Here is a 14,466-nt window from a genome sequence, read left to right on the forward strand (position 1 = left end):
CTAGCAACGCCGGGTCCGGCTCCACCCGCACTCCATTGGCTACCGTGCTGTCAATCTGCCGGGCCCGTCATCCGATTGGGTGCGGCCTGTGTCAATCAGCCGCTAACCTCCGCCGGAAGTGCCCGCCCCCGGGGGACGGGGCAGGGCTGTCTCAGTCACTGGGCTGGGGCTGGGACAGTTAGCAAGGATGTTCTGCTGCAATAGGGACATATTTGTATTGGTGCTACAATGACACTTTCCATTGTGAATACTCTGCTTGTTCTGCATGCCGCACTCCCCTGGCAGGCAGTATTTTATCTTCACTTGGGCTTGGCCCCAGTGGGTGTCAGCTCCACATGGTACCAGAGCTACGGGTGCTCCATCTTGATGTTGCAGCTCTACGGGCAGAGATTGGCTGGGTTGGCACTGTAGAGGGGCCCAAAAACTCGAGGCAGAGTCGACCGGAAAGTAAATGAAAGCACCTTCCGAAGGGCAACCAGGGATGGGTAATAAATGCTAGCCCACCAGCGACGCTCACATCCCATAAATTAATTTTTTTATAAATACATACCCCGGATGCCGGAAACCTGAAATAAGGTGCGGGATAAACTCGGGTTGGTCTGAACGATACTTTCCACTGTACCTCGGTACATGGGACAATAAATCAAATCCTGTAATCCTGGTGAGGTGGGGTTGCAGGAGTGGGCCTAGGTAGCGTGCTCTTTCAGAGGGTCGGTGCAGACTCAATGAACCGAATGGCCTCCTTCTGCACTGTAACAATTCTTCCACCTGTTTCCTCCAGCTGAGGGGTCAATTACCAGGACGCATTGATTCAAGGTGATTGATAGCAAGATTAGAGGGCACAGGAGGAAAAACCTCTTCACTCCGAGGGTGATGGTCATCTGGAATTCAGTGCCTGGATCCGCATCTCAAGTGCTGTAACCGGCAAGGCTATACAGATCTGGTGCTGGAAAGTGGGCGTAAAATGAGCGGCTAGTTTCTTTTTTCTTTTGACCAGTGTAAACTCAATGGGCTGAATGGCCTCTTTCTGCACCATAACTTTATGATTCTCAATCAGGCAGCTGTAAGAGAAATGCTAGAACAAAGGAGTCCACTACACATTGCCTTCATCTGACTCATCACGTTGACCCTGCAAGCAGGGGATCACAAGAATTTATAGAACACAGGACACGGGTGGCACTTGGTGCAGTGATTCACACTGGGACTGCGGCGCTGAGGACCCTGGTTCGAATCCCAGCCCTGGGTCACTGTCCGTGTGGAGTTTGCACATTCTCCCAGTGTCTGCGTGGATTTCACCCCCCACAACCCAAAGATGTGCAGGGTAGGTGGATTGGCCACGCTAAATTGCCCCTTAATTGGGAAAAAATAATAATTGGATACTCTAAATTTATTTTAAAAAACACAGGACAGCAACTCTCCAAATGAACAATTTGCTCATGTTATTTTCTCACCTTCTCCCAAGATCACTGCACGTTCATCATTTTCAAATAATCCAATTTTCTCTTGAATTCCTTAATTGAATCTGCCTCCACCACACATTCAAGCAGGGCATGGCCAAAACAGAAACCAGCCAATCAAAACCAGTCTGGTGTTTGTACTCTACCCACATGCTCTTCATCTAACATTAATGACATCACTTTCTATACTTTTTTGGCTGCAGAGCACTTCTGAGATATGAAATGAAAATTGCTTATTGTCACAAGTAGGCTTCAATTGAAGGTAGTGAAAAGCCCCTAGTCACCACATTCCGGCACCTGTTCGGGGAGGCTGGTACAGGAATATCCAGAGGTCATGAACGACACCGTAGAAATGCAAGTCATTGAAGATGCAAGAGGTTGGTTATGCAGCGCAAAGATGTCCAGAACGCCTTGATCCACTGCAATTTGCATACCGCCACATCCGGTCCACAGCAGGCACCATCTCCCTGGCCCTACACTCATCCCTCGAGCATCTCAAGGACTCCTACATCAGACTTCTATTTATTGACTATAGCTCCGCCTTCAACACTATAATCGCAGCCAAGCTCATATCAAAGCTCCAAAACCTAGCACTTGGCTCCTCACTCTGCAACTGGACCCCCGATTTCCTGCCCCACAGACCACAATCAGTAAGAATAAACAACAGGGCAGCATAGTGGCGCAGAGGGATAGCCCTGTTGCCTTCACAGCGCTGAGGTCCCAGGTTCGATCCCGGCTCTGGGCCACTGTCAGTGTGGAGTTTGCACATTCTCGCCATGTGTGTGGGTTTCGCCCCCACAACCCAAAAAATGTGCAGGCTAGGTAGATTGGCCACGCAAAATTGGCCCTTAAATTGAAAAAAATAAATAAATTGGGTACTCTAAATTTATTTTTAAAAATAAACAACACCTCCTCAATAGTCCTCAACACCGGGGCCCCGCACGGCTGCGTACTTAGCCCCCTACTATACTCTCTGTACACACATGACTGCATGACAAAATTTGGTTCCAACTCCAGCTACAAGTTTGCTGACAATACGACCATAGTGGGCTGGATCTCGAATAGCAAGTCAGAATACAGGAGCAAGATGGAGAACCTAGTGGAGTGGTCAAGCGACAACACTCTATCCTTCAATGCCAGCATAACTAAAGAGCTGGTCATTGACTTCAGGAAACAAAGTACTGTACACCCCTGTCAGCATCAACGGGGCCGAGGTGGAGATGGTTAGCAGCTTCAAATTCCTAGGGGTACACATCACCAACAATCTATCCTGGTGCACCCATGTTGCCCCCCCCCCCCCGCCCCCACCATGGGGGGGGGGGGGGGGGGGCAGCACGGTAGCATTGTGGATAGCACAATTGCTTCACAGCTCCAGGGTCCCAGGTTCAATTTCAGCTTGGGTCACTGTCTGTGTGGAGTCTGCACATCCTCCCCGTGTGCGTGGGTTTCCTCCGGGTGCTCCGGTTTCCTCCCAGTCCAAAGATGTGCAGGTTAGGTGGATTGGCCATGATAAATTGCCCTTAGCTTTGGGTGAGGTGACTGGGTTATAGCGATAGAATGGAGGTGTTAACCTTGGGTAGGGTGCTCTTTCCAAGAGCCGGTGCAGACTCAATGGGCCGAATGGCCTCCTTCTGCACTGTAAATTCTATGATAATGCATGTCCACATTAACTCTTACCTACTTTTACAGATGCACCACAGAAAGCATCCTATCGGGCTGCATCACAGCCTGGTATGGCAACTGCTCGGCCCAGGACCACAAGAAACTTCAGTCGTGAACACAGCCCAGTCCATCACACAAACCTGCCTCCCATCTATTGACTCCATCTACACCTCCCGCTGCCTGGGGAAAGCGGGCAGCATTATCAAAGACTCCTCCCACCCGGCTTACTCAGTCTTCCAACTTCTTCCATCAGGCAGGAGATGAACATGTACGAACAGACTCAAAAACAGTTTCTTCCCCGCTATTACCAGACTCCTAAATGATCTTCATATGGACTGGCCTGATTAACACTATACCCCTCTATGCTTCACCCGATGTTTATGTAGTTACATTGTGTTGCCCTATTATGTATTTTCATGTACTTGATGATCTGTTCAGCTGCTCACAGAAAAATACTTTTCACTGTACCTCGGTACACGTGACAATAAACCAATCAAATCTCATCCAAGTCTTTTTATTCAATCACACCCAGATCCAACTTCTGCTAGTGTTCCTTGATGAGATCAATTATCCTGCAACATAAAAACTATGACACCAACATTGAAATGGGTAAATTACTGGAATTTTGCTGTAATTGCTCAGATTGCTAAAGTTCTCATTGTGGATTTATTCTTCAATATTTAACATATAAACAAAGAACAAAGAAACGTACAGCACAGAAACAGGCCCTTCAGCCCTCCAAGCCTATGCCGACTATGCTGCCTGACTAAACTACAATCTTCTACACTTCCTGGGTCCATATCCCTCTATTCATGTATGTCAAGATATCCCTTAAATGTCACTATCGTCCCTGCTTCCACCACCTCCTCCGGTTGCGAGTTCCAGGCACCCACTACCCTCCGTGTAAAAAAACTTGCCTCGTACATCTACCTTGCCCCTCTCACCTTAAACCTATGCCTCCTAGTAATTGACCCCTCTACCCCGGGGAAAAGCCTCTGACTATCCACTATGTCTATGCCCCTCATAATTTTGTATACCTCTATCAGGTCTCCCCTCAACCTCCTTCGTTCCAGTGAGAACAAACCGAGTTTATTCAACCGCTCCTCATAAGCTAATGCCCTCCATACCAGGCAACATTCTGGTAAATCTCTTCTGCACCCTCTCTAAAGCCTCCACATCCTTCTGGTAGTGTGGAGACCAGAATTGAACACTATACTCCAAGTGTGGCCTAACTAAGGTTCTATACAGCTGCAACATGACTTGCCAATTCTTATACTCAATGCCCCGGCCAATGAAGGCAAGCATGCCGTATGCCTTCTTGTGTTGCCCCTTTCAGTGACCTGTACACCTAGATCTCTCTGACTTTCAATACTCTTCATACAGTGAATGGTAGAACCCTCAAAATCAGATTAACGACCATTCGGTTAACCAACCAGTCAAAATTAGACATGGGGCAGGCAAAGCCAATGTTTGCAAGGATAAGCACTACTTATGTTTTGAGGTCAGGCAAATAGATATATTCCCCATTGAAACAAACTTGCATTTATGATCATCTTCAGGGAATCCAAATGCATTTCCCAGTCAGGGAGTGCAGTTGACTGTGTAACTTACCCAGTTGAAACTGCCACGTCAAACTGGTAGCAATCAGAAGAGGTGAGTGAGATGTGAAATTTACGAGACTTAATGTTAAAATACGCAGCAATGATTGCAGTTGAAGTATCATTTGAGCACAAAACATGAAGGTACTTCAAATCATTACACAATTTGAGTCATTACCAAAATAATCACAGGTGATTTAGACACTGGAAATAATCAGATTGGTGACAGTAGCAACCTGGATGATTTAAGTCAAGAGTGCTCGAGATAGCGGTATTTTAAAAGGATAAAAAAGTGACCATCCTCGATTGAGAATGGCAACTAAATGGTAAGAATGGAAATTGATACAATCATGGTGAAGGTAAGCAAAATATTTACAAGTACTTCTAGTAATAGCTGGAAATCAGGAGAGGAACTTGGGGAAATTATCTTACAGAAACAGCAAGCCACTAAGAATCCAAGTCCTGATGCACTACATCCTAGAGGGGTTAACGCAATGGTGTTAATTGTCCCATAATTCCCTAGATTATGAAAAGTAGCAAATATATCCCCAAAAATGGTGCTGCACGAGAACGAGAGCCATGGGGGCAGGGGGTTGACTAGCACGCCCAAACTGGCAATATTCCAAGATCAATCGATAGATCGTTAGTTTGATAGACAGGTAGAGAGAGAGAGAGATAGATAAAGACAGGTAGATAGATACAAGAAAATGCTGGAAAACTCAGCAGGTCTGGCAGCATCTGTAGGGAGAGAAAAGAGATAACGTTTCGAGTCTTGTCAAAGCTAAAGACAGAGAAAGTGGGAAATATTTATACTGTGGCGTGAGAATGAAAGATGAGTCATAGCCACAGAAACCCAGGGAAATCTGCAATATTACCACTGGGCAGCAACTGCAGAGGGTTAAAGAGGTGGATAAAAGAGCCAGCTCTGTGCATATGGAGGAGGGCTCCGAAGGGCAGCATGGTAGCAGTGGTTAGCCGGGTCGCAGGTTCGATTCCCAGCATGGGTCACTGTGCGGAGTTTGCACATTCTCCGTGTCTCCATGGGTTTCCTCCCACTCCGGGTGTTCCGGTTTCCTCCCACTAGTCCCGAATTCCCAGTGTACCCCAACTGGCGCTGGAGTGAGGCAACAAGGGGCTTTTCACATCAACTTCATTGCAATGTAAGCCTACTTGTGACAATAAAGATTATTATAACACCTCCCTTTGGCAATGGGCACAGTGGCACTCCCATCCCCACCAAACAAATATTCCAAGACCAGCGGTGAATGTAACTCTCCGGTCATGGATTAAGTGAAACAGCACTTTGGATTAACCAAAATGTCCATTAAAGCCCCCATCTGCAGGCTCACACCCGTGACAACGGACACCACCTTCAAAAGGTGGAGACAGGACAGTGACGGAGACAGTTTAGGACTTCTAGACAGTTACAACGGACTGACAACACTCAAGAGAAGTTCCAGCTGACCAGGGGAGACAAGCCAAGGTCAAAAACTTCCTTTGTAGGGAAACAAGGACATGCCCACAACCACCGGCAAGTCGTTCCTAGAGGACCTACTGGGCACGAATGTCTTAGGGAAGGGAACTGTGACAACCTGTGTCAGCCACTATTGGGAAGGGCAAACACACAACAGGATTAGAGAAAAATGGGAAGATAGGGCTTGAAATAGGGCATGGACTCTGGAGCAAAGCACCAGATCAGGTCAACTCCACCTCCATTTATGGCAGCACGGTGGCGCAGCAGGTTAGCCCTGCTGCCTCACGGCACCCTGGTCCGATCCTGGCTCGGTCACTGTCCGCGTGTAGTTTGCACATTCTCCCCGTGTTCGCGTGGGTGTCGCCCCCACAGCCCAAAGATGTGCAGGGTGCGTGGATTGGCCACGCTAAATTGCCCCTTAATTGGAAAAATGAATTGGGCACTTTAAATTAACAAAAACTCCACCTCCATTTTCACACGGCAGCCTTATGCAGCCAAAAGTGGTGCAGAGCCCATTTTTTTTTTTTTTTTAAATTTAGAGTACCCATTCATTTTTTCCAATTTCGAAACTCAGGTTTTGAGTCCAATGACTCTTTGTCAAAGCTCACCTGAGCTTTGACAAAGTCATCAGACTCGAAGCGGTAGCTCTTTTCTCTCCCTACAGATGCTGCCCGACCTGCTGAGATCTTCCAGCATTTTCTCTTTTGCATCAATGAGGAATGGTGTACCTTTGAACCAACCATTTCACATTGTTTGGAGAAATATGGAAGCTGCAGAAGCATTCAGCACGACCACTGCATCAAAGTAAAGCAAAACAGAACAAAATCCAAAAGCCAGCAACTTTTAAAAAAAACATTTATTAAATACTGCAACAACAATGTCACAATTGATGTAATTGGTCCATTGTTTATGCAGCTTCTTCCTTGGCAATCCGATCCTTCTTCAATGGCCCCTGAAAGAACAAAAAGGAGATAGATGTCAGATAAAGGACAAACTTCAAGAGCTGGACATCCACAATAATTGGAAGGAGCAGATTCTTGTACCTGCAGTCTCACTGCATTGTACTTTACAAAACTATAAAGATTCAGTACAGGAAATCACACAAGTCAATTTGCAAATAGATTGCTCACCATAAATGCCTTCTTCTCTTCAATGGTCTGGAAGCGGCCATGGCCAAACTTGGAAGAAGTGTCGATGAACTTCAGGTCAATTTTCTCTCCGGCACGACGGCTGGTCTGCACCAACATGGACTGCAGGGTTGGAAGAAAACCATTCAATGCTCTGTATCAGAGGGAGCTGCCAACTAACTCCAAATAGAGGCACATGTGTGTGTGTTTGGGGACAGAGGTGGAGCGATTTACATTCGCCAGCATAAGCAGGAATTGCACTCACCAGCCAGGCTGCTCCGGGTTAAATTCACACATAATTGAGACCCACCTTCAGAATAGACGGCCGTGGTTGCTGGAAACTCATCTCAGCATCTCAGGGAAGCTCCAGAGTCTCCCAACCTACTGATCCCTAGGCCCAAGGAGGTCTCAGAAATTGCAGGTCATGGGAACAGGCATTGGCCATTCAGACCCTCGAACCTGCAGCTAGTCATTTTCCTGCACTTTACCCACAAGCACTCAACCTCTTTAATATCCAGAAATCTATCAACTAGTCTTGAATAAAATCCATGACTGGGCCGTCACAGGGATGAAGGATTTAAGGACCCTCAGGCTACAAGTTAACTCCCCCTCACCACAGGGAATGGACAGGAAAAATGGAACAGAAGATTATACTGATAGCAGAGAAGACTGTAGAGGCCACTCCTGCTCTTATTTTATTTCTCATGCCATGATACTACATTGAAGAATCCAGATGGAGTCTCTGGTTTAGCCCATGGCTCTCACAGCAGTATGTGGAAATCTGAAAATTCAGAGGATAGCTACACTGTTCTCCCCTTCCCCACCCGGCAAGGCAGCAGATCACCAAGAATGACACTGTTCTCCCCTCCCCCACACGGCAAGGCAGATCACCAAGAATGACACTGTTCTCCCCTCCCCCACCCAGCAAGGCAGATCACCAAGAATGGCAATGTACGATATTGAAGAGAGTCGAAATTGTCACCTTGCGCAGTGTGAGCACACGCTTCTTGGTGCCGATAACACAGCCCTTTACCATCACAAAGTCATTGGTCACTTCACCATAGTGAGGAAATCCTCCCTGTCAAGAGATAACACCAGTTAACAGTGACACCAGATGATTTGGGAATGCCTTGGGACAGTTTACTTTAAAAATCTCACCAGGGGGTTGATGCTCTTGTCTGTCAGGTCATATTCAGTGGAAGCATTGGACTTCACCAATTTGCCATCCTTGGTTTGGTAACCTGCTCCAATCCTGTAGATCTAGTGAGGAAGGGAGTGGTTGCTTTTAGAAAAGAGGTCTGAAAATACACTTGTTCAAGCAAGGCAGTCCTCAACACAATTAATCTGGTGTACAGCAGGAAGTAATTAGGCAGTACTAATTCAAGACAGCTGGAACACTAGCCGTTTAGTTCACTTTAATGGAAACTTTCAGTTGCTAGAGTTATGGTGTAGTGCATATAACTGGACTAGTCAACATAGGCCGTGATTATAAATGCTGACATCTGTTGGGATTGTTGTAAAGACAGCTGGATGGTGCCCAGTGGCCAGGGACCCAGGTTCAATTCCAGTCTCGGATGACTTGTGTAGAGTTTGCATGTCTCCCCGTGTCAGCATGGGTTTCCTCCCAGTCCAAAGACATGCAGGTTAGGTGGATTGGCCACAATCAATGTGCTTTGGGTGTCATTGCAGACTCGATGGGCCAAATGGCCTCCTTCTACACTAAGGGGTCTACGGCTCAGTGTCCTTTAGGTAACGGATTGAAGTGTAAACTCCAGGCCAATGTTGAAATTTAGTTCTGGGCAACTAGGCAGACACCTTGGCAGCAACATTCACAACTGCCCTCAGCCATTTCAGATGATACCTTTCAAGTGTTTACCTTCTTATTAATCTCTGTGCGGTGGTGGTAGCCCTTCTGACCTGCACGAGCAACAGAGAAAGCTACACGAGCAGGATGCCAAGCTCCAATACAGGCGACCTTGCGCAGCCCCTTATGAGTTTTCCTTGGCAACTTCTTTGTGTGCCAACGACTGGTAACCCCTGGGGGAGAGAAAGAACAGCTGTAACACCAGAATGTTAATACAATTCTTCACTGATCCTTAACTGGAGAACATCTCAGAAGGAAGGCAGCATGGAATAGCTCCTCATTAGAGTCAGATGTTGTTACCAACATATATTCCACGTCATCATCACAGAATTCTCCAAGAGTAAAATAGAGGAACCCCACATTAGAACCAGTCATTATTCTAAACTCCAATGAATACAACCTAAACGACTCAATCTCTCCTCGTACATCAGTCCCACCGTCCCAAGAATCAGTCTGGTGAATCTTCGCTGCACTCCCTCTAGAGCAAGAACGTCCTTCCTCCGATAAAGAGACTAAAACTGCACACAATATCCCAGGTGTGGCCTTACCAAGGCCTTGCCACTATGAAGGCCAGCATACCATTTGCAGCCTTTACCACCTGCTGCACCTGCATGCTTACTTTCAGCATGTACAAGGACGCCCAGGGCAAGAATGAACAATTGTTGCAGTTCACCCACACACTTTGAACGTTTGCCGTTGCCTATCCATCATAGCATACCTCATACCATCAGTTTCCCAGCTATCTGTTTACATCTACCTTATTGCAAATGCTCCACACATTATGGCACAAAGCCTCATGGCTGGTCTTTGTAACATTCCTTGTCCCATCCCGATATTTTTCACTGTGGCCCAGATTTCTCTGCTATCAAATTTCTTCTTCCCCTTTCTATCCCACGTTTCCCTCCCAATTCCTTGAATAAGTTCCCATCACCCTGAGATCACTATCTTTGAGGTCTGAGTTTCTAACTTACTATATTCTGCTTTTAGGACCTTTTTTTTTTAAAAAAACATAAAACCCATGTCATTTGTACCACGTCTTCTGGCTGTTCACCTGCAGCCACAGATATCTTTGACCCGAGTACCAGTGAGGCAACATACCATCTTAAGAGACTCATTTGCGGCCACAGAAACGTCTGTATATAATCCCCCACAACTACACTTTTTAACACCTCCCCAGTGCAGCAGCCAGACACGATGCAACAGATTTGGTGTGCCGCTTCTTTCTTTCTCTGCGCACACACACACACACACACTGGAAGAATTGGAACATGTTTCACACCTTTGAAGCCATGGCCTTTAGTCACACCAATGACATCAATCATCTCATCCTGACCAAACACCAAGTTGATAGCGACCTGCTGTTCCAGTTTCTCTCTTGCCCAATCAACCTTCTCTGCGATTGTGCCACCGTTCAACTGGATCTCCATGATGTGAGACTTCTTCTGACGCAAGGGGAGCAGGCGCATCTGCAGAGGAAGCATTCCAAATAGATTAGAACGAACAAAGAGGCAAGATGTTACTGCAGATGTTACACCCTCCAAAATTATCTCCCAGTTACATACACTCTACTTGTTATTCAATTTCAATTACTCCTATCTTGTGGTTGGGCCTTCAGCTTGCTTAGGCTCCAAACTCTAGAATTGGGCAGCAGTGAAAGGGATTAGCTCTACTGCCTCAGAGCCGGAGAACCGGGTTTGACTCCAGCCTTGGGTGACATGTGGAGTTTGCACTTTCTTCCCGTGTCCGCATGGGTTTCCTCCCACGGTCCCAAGGCGCAGGTTAAGCAATTGGCCGCCCTAATTTGCCCCATAAGTGTCCAAAGGTTCCCAGGTCACTGTCCACGTGGAGTTTGCACATTCTCCCCATGTCTGCGTGGGTCTCACCCCCACAAACCAACGATGTGCAGGGTAAGTGGATTGGCCACGCTAAACTACCCTTAATTGGAAAAAAAGAATTGGGTACTCCTGCACTGTAGGGATTCTATGAATTCCCCAAAATTCTCTTAAGACTATTCTTCAAATCTACCCCCACTTATCCTAATTTTACTCAGAGGTGATTTGGTCATCACAGATTTTTCTCAATTGAGCATATCCGTAAAATTCAACCTTGGCAGCACTGAAGACCCAGGCAGCACTCCACGCACCATCCAAAAGACAAGGTGTGGACCCAATGTGCTATTCAACAAATCCCCATCTTCACTCACAGGCCTCACTACTGAAGTGCACCGAACACAATTAAATGAGCAACACAAATAGGTGAGACACTGGCCCCACGCTGCTACACTCCTACCCAAACCTTGTGGATCAAGCCTTGGTGCCTACCTGCGTGTGTGCAATGATGCGAATAACCTGGCAGTATTTCTTCATGCTGTTGAAGTCCTTCTCCAGCTGCTTCTTGCCATCTTCATCCTGCCATTTCTTGCAGTATTTGGTGAAAGCCTTCTTTTTCGATTTGTACCTTTACAAAGAGACAGAAGACCATTGTTCTGATCCTTCATCACACAATGTGAGCGGAAGGAATCAGCACCGTAGGGTGGCTCACTGTTGGGATCAAAGGACATTTTCCTCCAACAAGCTGAGCCCAAAGCTCATCGACTTATGTTTCCATAGTCGAGCGGAGCTGATGATGGAATTCAAATTAGCATTCTGCATATTTTTGAACCGTTTTTAAGAGATTCTGGAATTGTTTGACAAACTTACCAGTTCTTGTAGAAGCGCCGCTTGCATTCGTCACTGATGTGCTCGGCAAAGACAGTCTTAAAGGTACGGAGACCATGGGGAGTCTCAATATATCCAACAAGACCAACGATTACCATTGGAGGAGTTTCAATTATTGTCACTGCCTCGACCACCTCCTTCTTGTTCACCTCTGCAGGAGATGCAGAAATTAAGCAACAATTTCAATGCAAAGTCTGACAAAAATATCAACCGATAGTCATGCCAGTTATCAGCCATGTCCATCACAACCTAGCTGGTTTAATCAGTCACTCCTAATGAAGGGAATGTAACTGACAAACTAAATACTAGCTCCATGCTCTGCCATAGGAACAATTACAAGCTCAAACCTGATCCTAAAAAGCATGACATCCTTGCAAGTCTAGTCTTTATTGCACTACAGTCAGCAAACTCGACATTCAGCAAAAAACACCAAGGTGATTATTATGACCGCCCGTCGAGATTATCATCACGTGTAGTTGCTCTACTTTACGTCATTGCCTGCACAGGCCGAGAGGCATGCAGGGGTAAGAAACTAAACATTTCACTAAGTTTACATCTCCAGCATCCCCTAAGAATTGATTATTTTTCTTTTTAAAATATAAATTTACAGTACCCAATTCATTTTTTCCAATTAAGGGGCAATTTTAGCGTGGCCAATCCACCTAGCCTGCACATCTTTTGGGTTGTGGGGGCGAAACCCACGCAAACACGGGGAGAATGTGAAAACCTCACACGGACAGTGACCCAGAGCCAGGATCGAACCTGGGACCTCGGCGTCGTGAGGCTGCAGGGCTAACGCACTGTGCCACCGTGCTGCCCAGAGAATTGATTCATCTAAAAAAAATTTAAATGAGAATCCGTTCCAAGGAAAAAAGGCAACCAAATCGGGCCCTAACCCGAACATCAAAGGCCGATGTCAAAAGCATCAAGATCATAGTAGCCCTCGCCCCTCAGTTGAGACATGTACAGGCATGGGTGCCACGTGTAGTAATCACTAGTTTCCTGCATCTGTAGCATTCTTGTTGATCAATTTAAACATTACTCACTTGAACCCGGTCTGTCAACCTCACGGACAATGTGGGTCATGCCAGCCTTGTAGCCCAGGAAGGCAGTCAGATGGATGGGCTTTGAAGAATCGTCCCTGGGGAAGCTTTTCACCTTGCCCCTGTGCCTGCGGCTCCTCTTGCGGGGCAAGAAGCCCAGGGAACCATGTCTCGGGGCTGAGAACTTGCGGTGAGACTGCAGGAGGGAGCAGAATTGCAGGAGTTTAAGCGAAGGATCTTCAAACAGACATTACAGGTGGGAAAATAGCATCTAAATTATAATTTCTTTTTAAAAAGTTGCTCAAGTGCAGTTAGAAGCCACAAGACTATACTTGGCATTGCAATTATCTTTATTACTCAATCTTCAACAACCTGCCACGTTTGAATTCTGCATTGGTGCAGATTTGAATTTAGCGCTTTTACTCCCTCCCACTAGGGCCTGACCCACTTGCCTAGGAGCTAGGACTCCATTTTGGGAACCATGTTTAGGCGCCCCTCTAGACTTTGCAGCGGTTTTGAACATCTTATCCGGGTGGAACGCAGTAAATAGCGGCAGGAACCCGAAACCCGACTAGCACAGCAGCGATCTCGGCCCCTGTCGCAGCTTGATGGCGCAGGATTGCTCCGACTTTACTCGGATTGCACCCACCCGAGCCGGCTTGTCCGCCGTCGCCATTTTGTGTCCAGTCGCAAAAGCATTTTATCCGGCGTCATCCTCAAAATATCCGATCAATACAACATAGATTCTATCGCTAATGAGGTCGCGGACAGATATGCGGCTGCAGTAACGCGCTACGCCCGCGGATGGCTGTGATAGCGATCGGATCAAGAGCAACAACTCACCATCACTGAAGTTGGCCTGAAAGAGGGCGTAAGTGGCCTGGAGCTACCCTTTTATACTGGGATAAGACGTCACTTCCTGGCAACCACAGTCTCTCACTTTAATAATTAATTCCATCATAAAAATTACTCTCTTTAATTTACAATTACCTTCTACCTATTTAAAATAAATTACTTTACCATTTATTAAAATTCATTCTCCATCTCTGCCATTAAACATACTTCACTTCCTTTATCCTCCTTTAACTCTCTATTGACCAAAAACCTTACATTTATATCCAGTGTGGTGAACGTATTGCTACTGCAATTCACCACTATTGTACTGTATTAGGTTGATGCCCTTGTGGGCTCCGCCTGTGCCTCCGCCCCCTCGGGGGTGGTATATAAACCAGCAGCCTGTAGGCAGCACTCAGTACAGAGCAGTCGCACGCACGCACGCACGCACGCACGCACGCACGCACGCACGCACGCACGCACGCACGCACGCACGCACGCACGCACGCACGCACGCACGCACGCACGCACGCACAGATCTAGCTTATTAAAACCACTGGTCACTTCTACGAATCGTCTTGTGTGAATTGATGGTTGCATCAATTTAATAAGCTAAGATATCGCAATGGAAGCCGCCCTCAAACCTAATCAACTGGAACTTGACCCACAGGCAGCTGAAGCCAAAGGAAT

General features: G+C 46.7%; 1 protein-coding gene and 1 non-coding gene across 2 annotated transcripts; both read right to left on the reverse strand.

Annotated features, from left to right (window-relative positions):
* Window positions 1-7,029: 7,029 nt before the first annotated feature.
* rpl3 (ribosomal protein L3) lies at window positions 7,030-13,862 on the reverse strand. The gene is made up of 10 exons (XM_072492429.1): window positions 13,786-13,862; window positions 12,946-13,138; window positions 11,882-12,050; window positions 11,504-11,639; window positions 10,462-10,648; window positions 9,195-9,355; window positions 8,477-8,578; window positions 8,301-8,396; window positions 7,322-7,441; window positions 7,030-7,143 (listed from the first exon to the last, which is right to left on the reverse strand). Exons 1-10 carry the CDS (start codon window positions 13,786-13,788, stop codon window positions 7,099-7,101), a joined length of 1,212 nt encoding a protein of 403 aa, XP_072348530.1. The 5' UTR covers window positions 13,789-13,862; the 3' UTR covers window positions 7,030-7,098.
* Window positions 9,423-9,516, reverse strand: LOC140404170 (small nucleolar RNA U83B). The gene has a single exon (XR_011938470.1). It is a non-coding gene; the product is annotated as a small nucleolar RNA U83B (small nucleolar RNA).
* Window positions 13,863-14,466: the final 604 nt, after the last annotated feature.

The sequence above is a fragment of the Scyliorhinus torazame genome, chromosome 29 (assembly GCF_047496885.1).
Source record: "Scyliorhinus torazame isolate Kashiwa2021f chromosome 29, sScyTor2.1, whole genome shotgun sequence".
Taxonomy (NCBI): domain Eukaryota; kingdom Metazoa; phylum Chordata; class Chondrichthyes; order Carcharhiniformes; family Scyliorhinidae; genus Scyliorhinus; species Scyliorhinus torazame.

What these genes read in the sequence shown, in the direction of transcription:
- rpl3 (XM_072492429.1), bottom strand. An exon ending in CGGCGCTTCTACAAGAACTG is followed by an intron (nt 11,640 to 11,881) that starts GTAAGTTTGTCA and finishes CTCTTTGTAAAG; the next exon opens with GTACAAATCGAAAAAGAAGG. An exon ending in GCATCATTGCACACACGCAG is followed by an intron (nt 10,649 to 11,503) that starts GTAGGCACCAAG and finishes CTTCCTCTGCAG; the next exon opens with ATGCGCCTGCTCCCCTTGCG.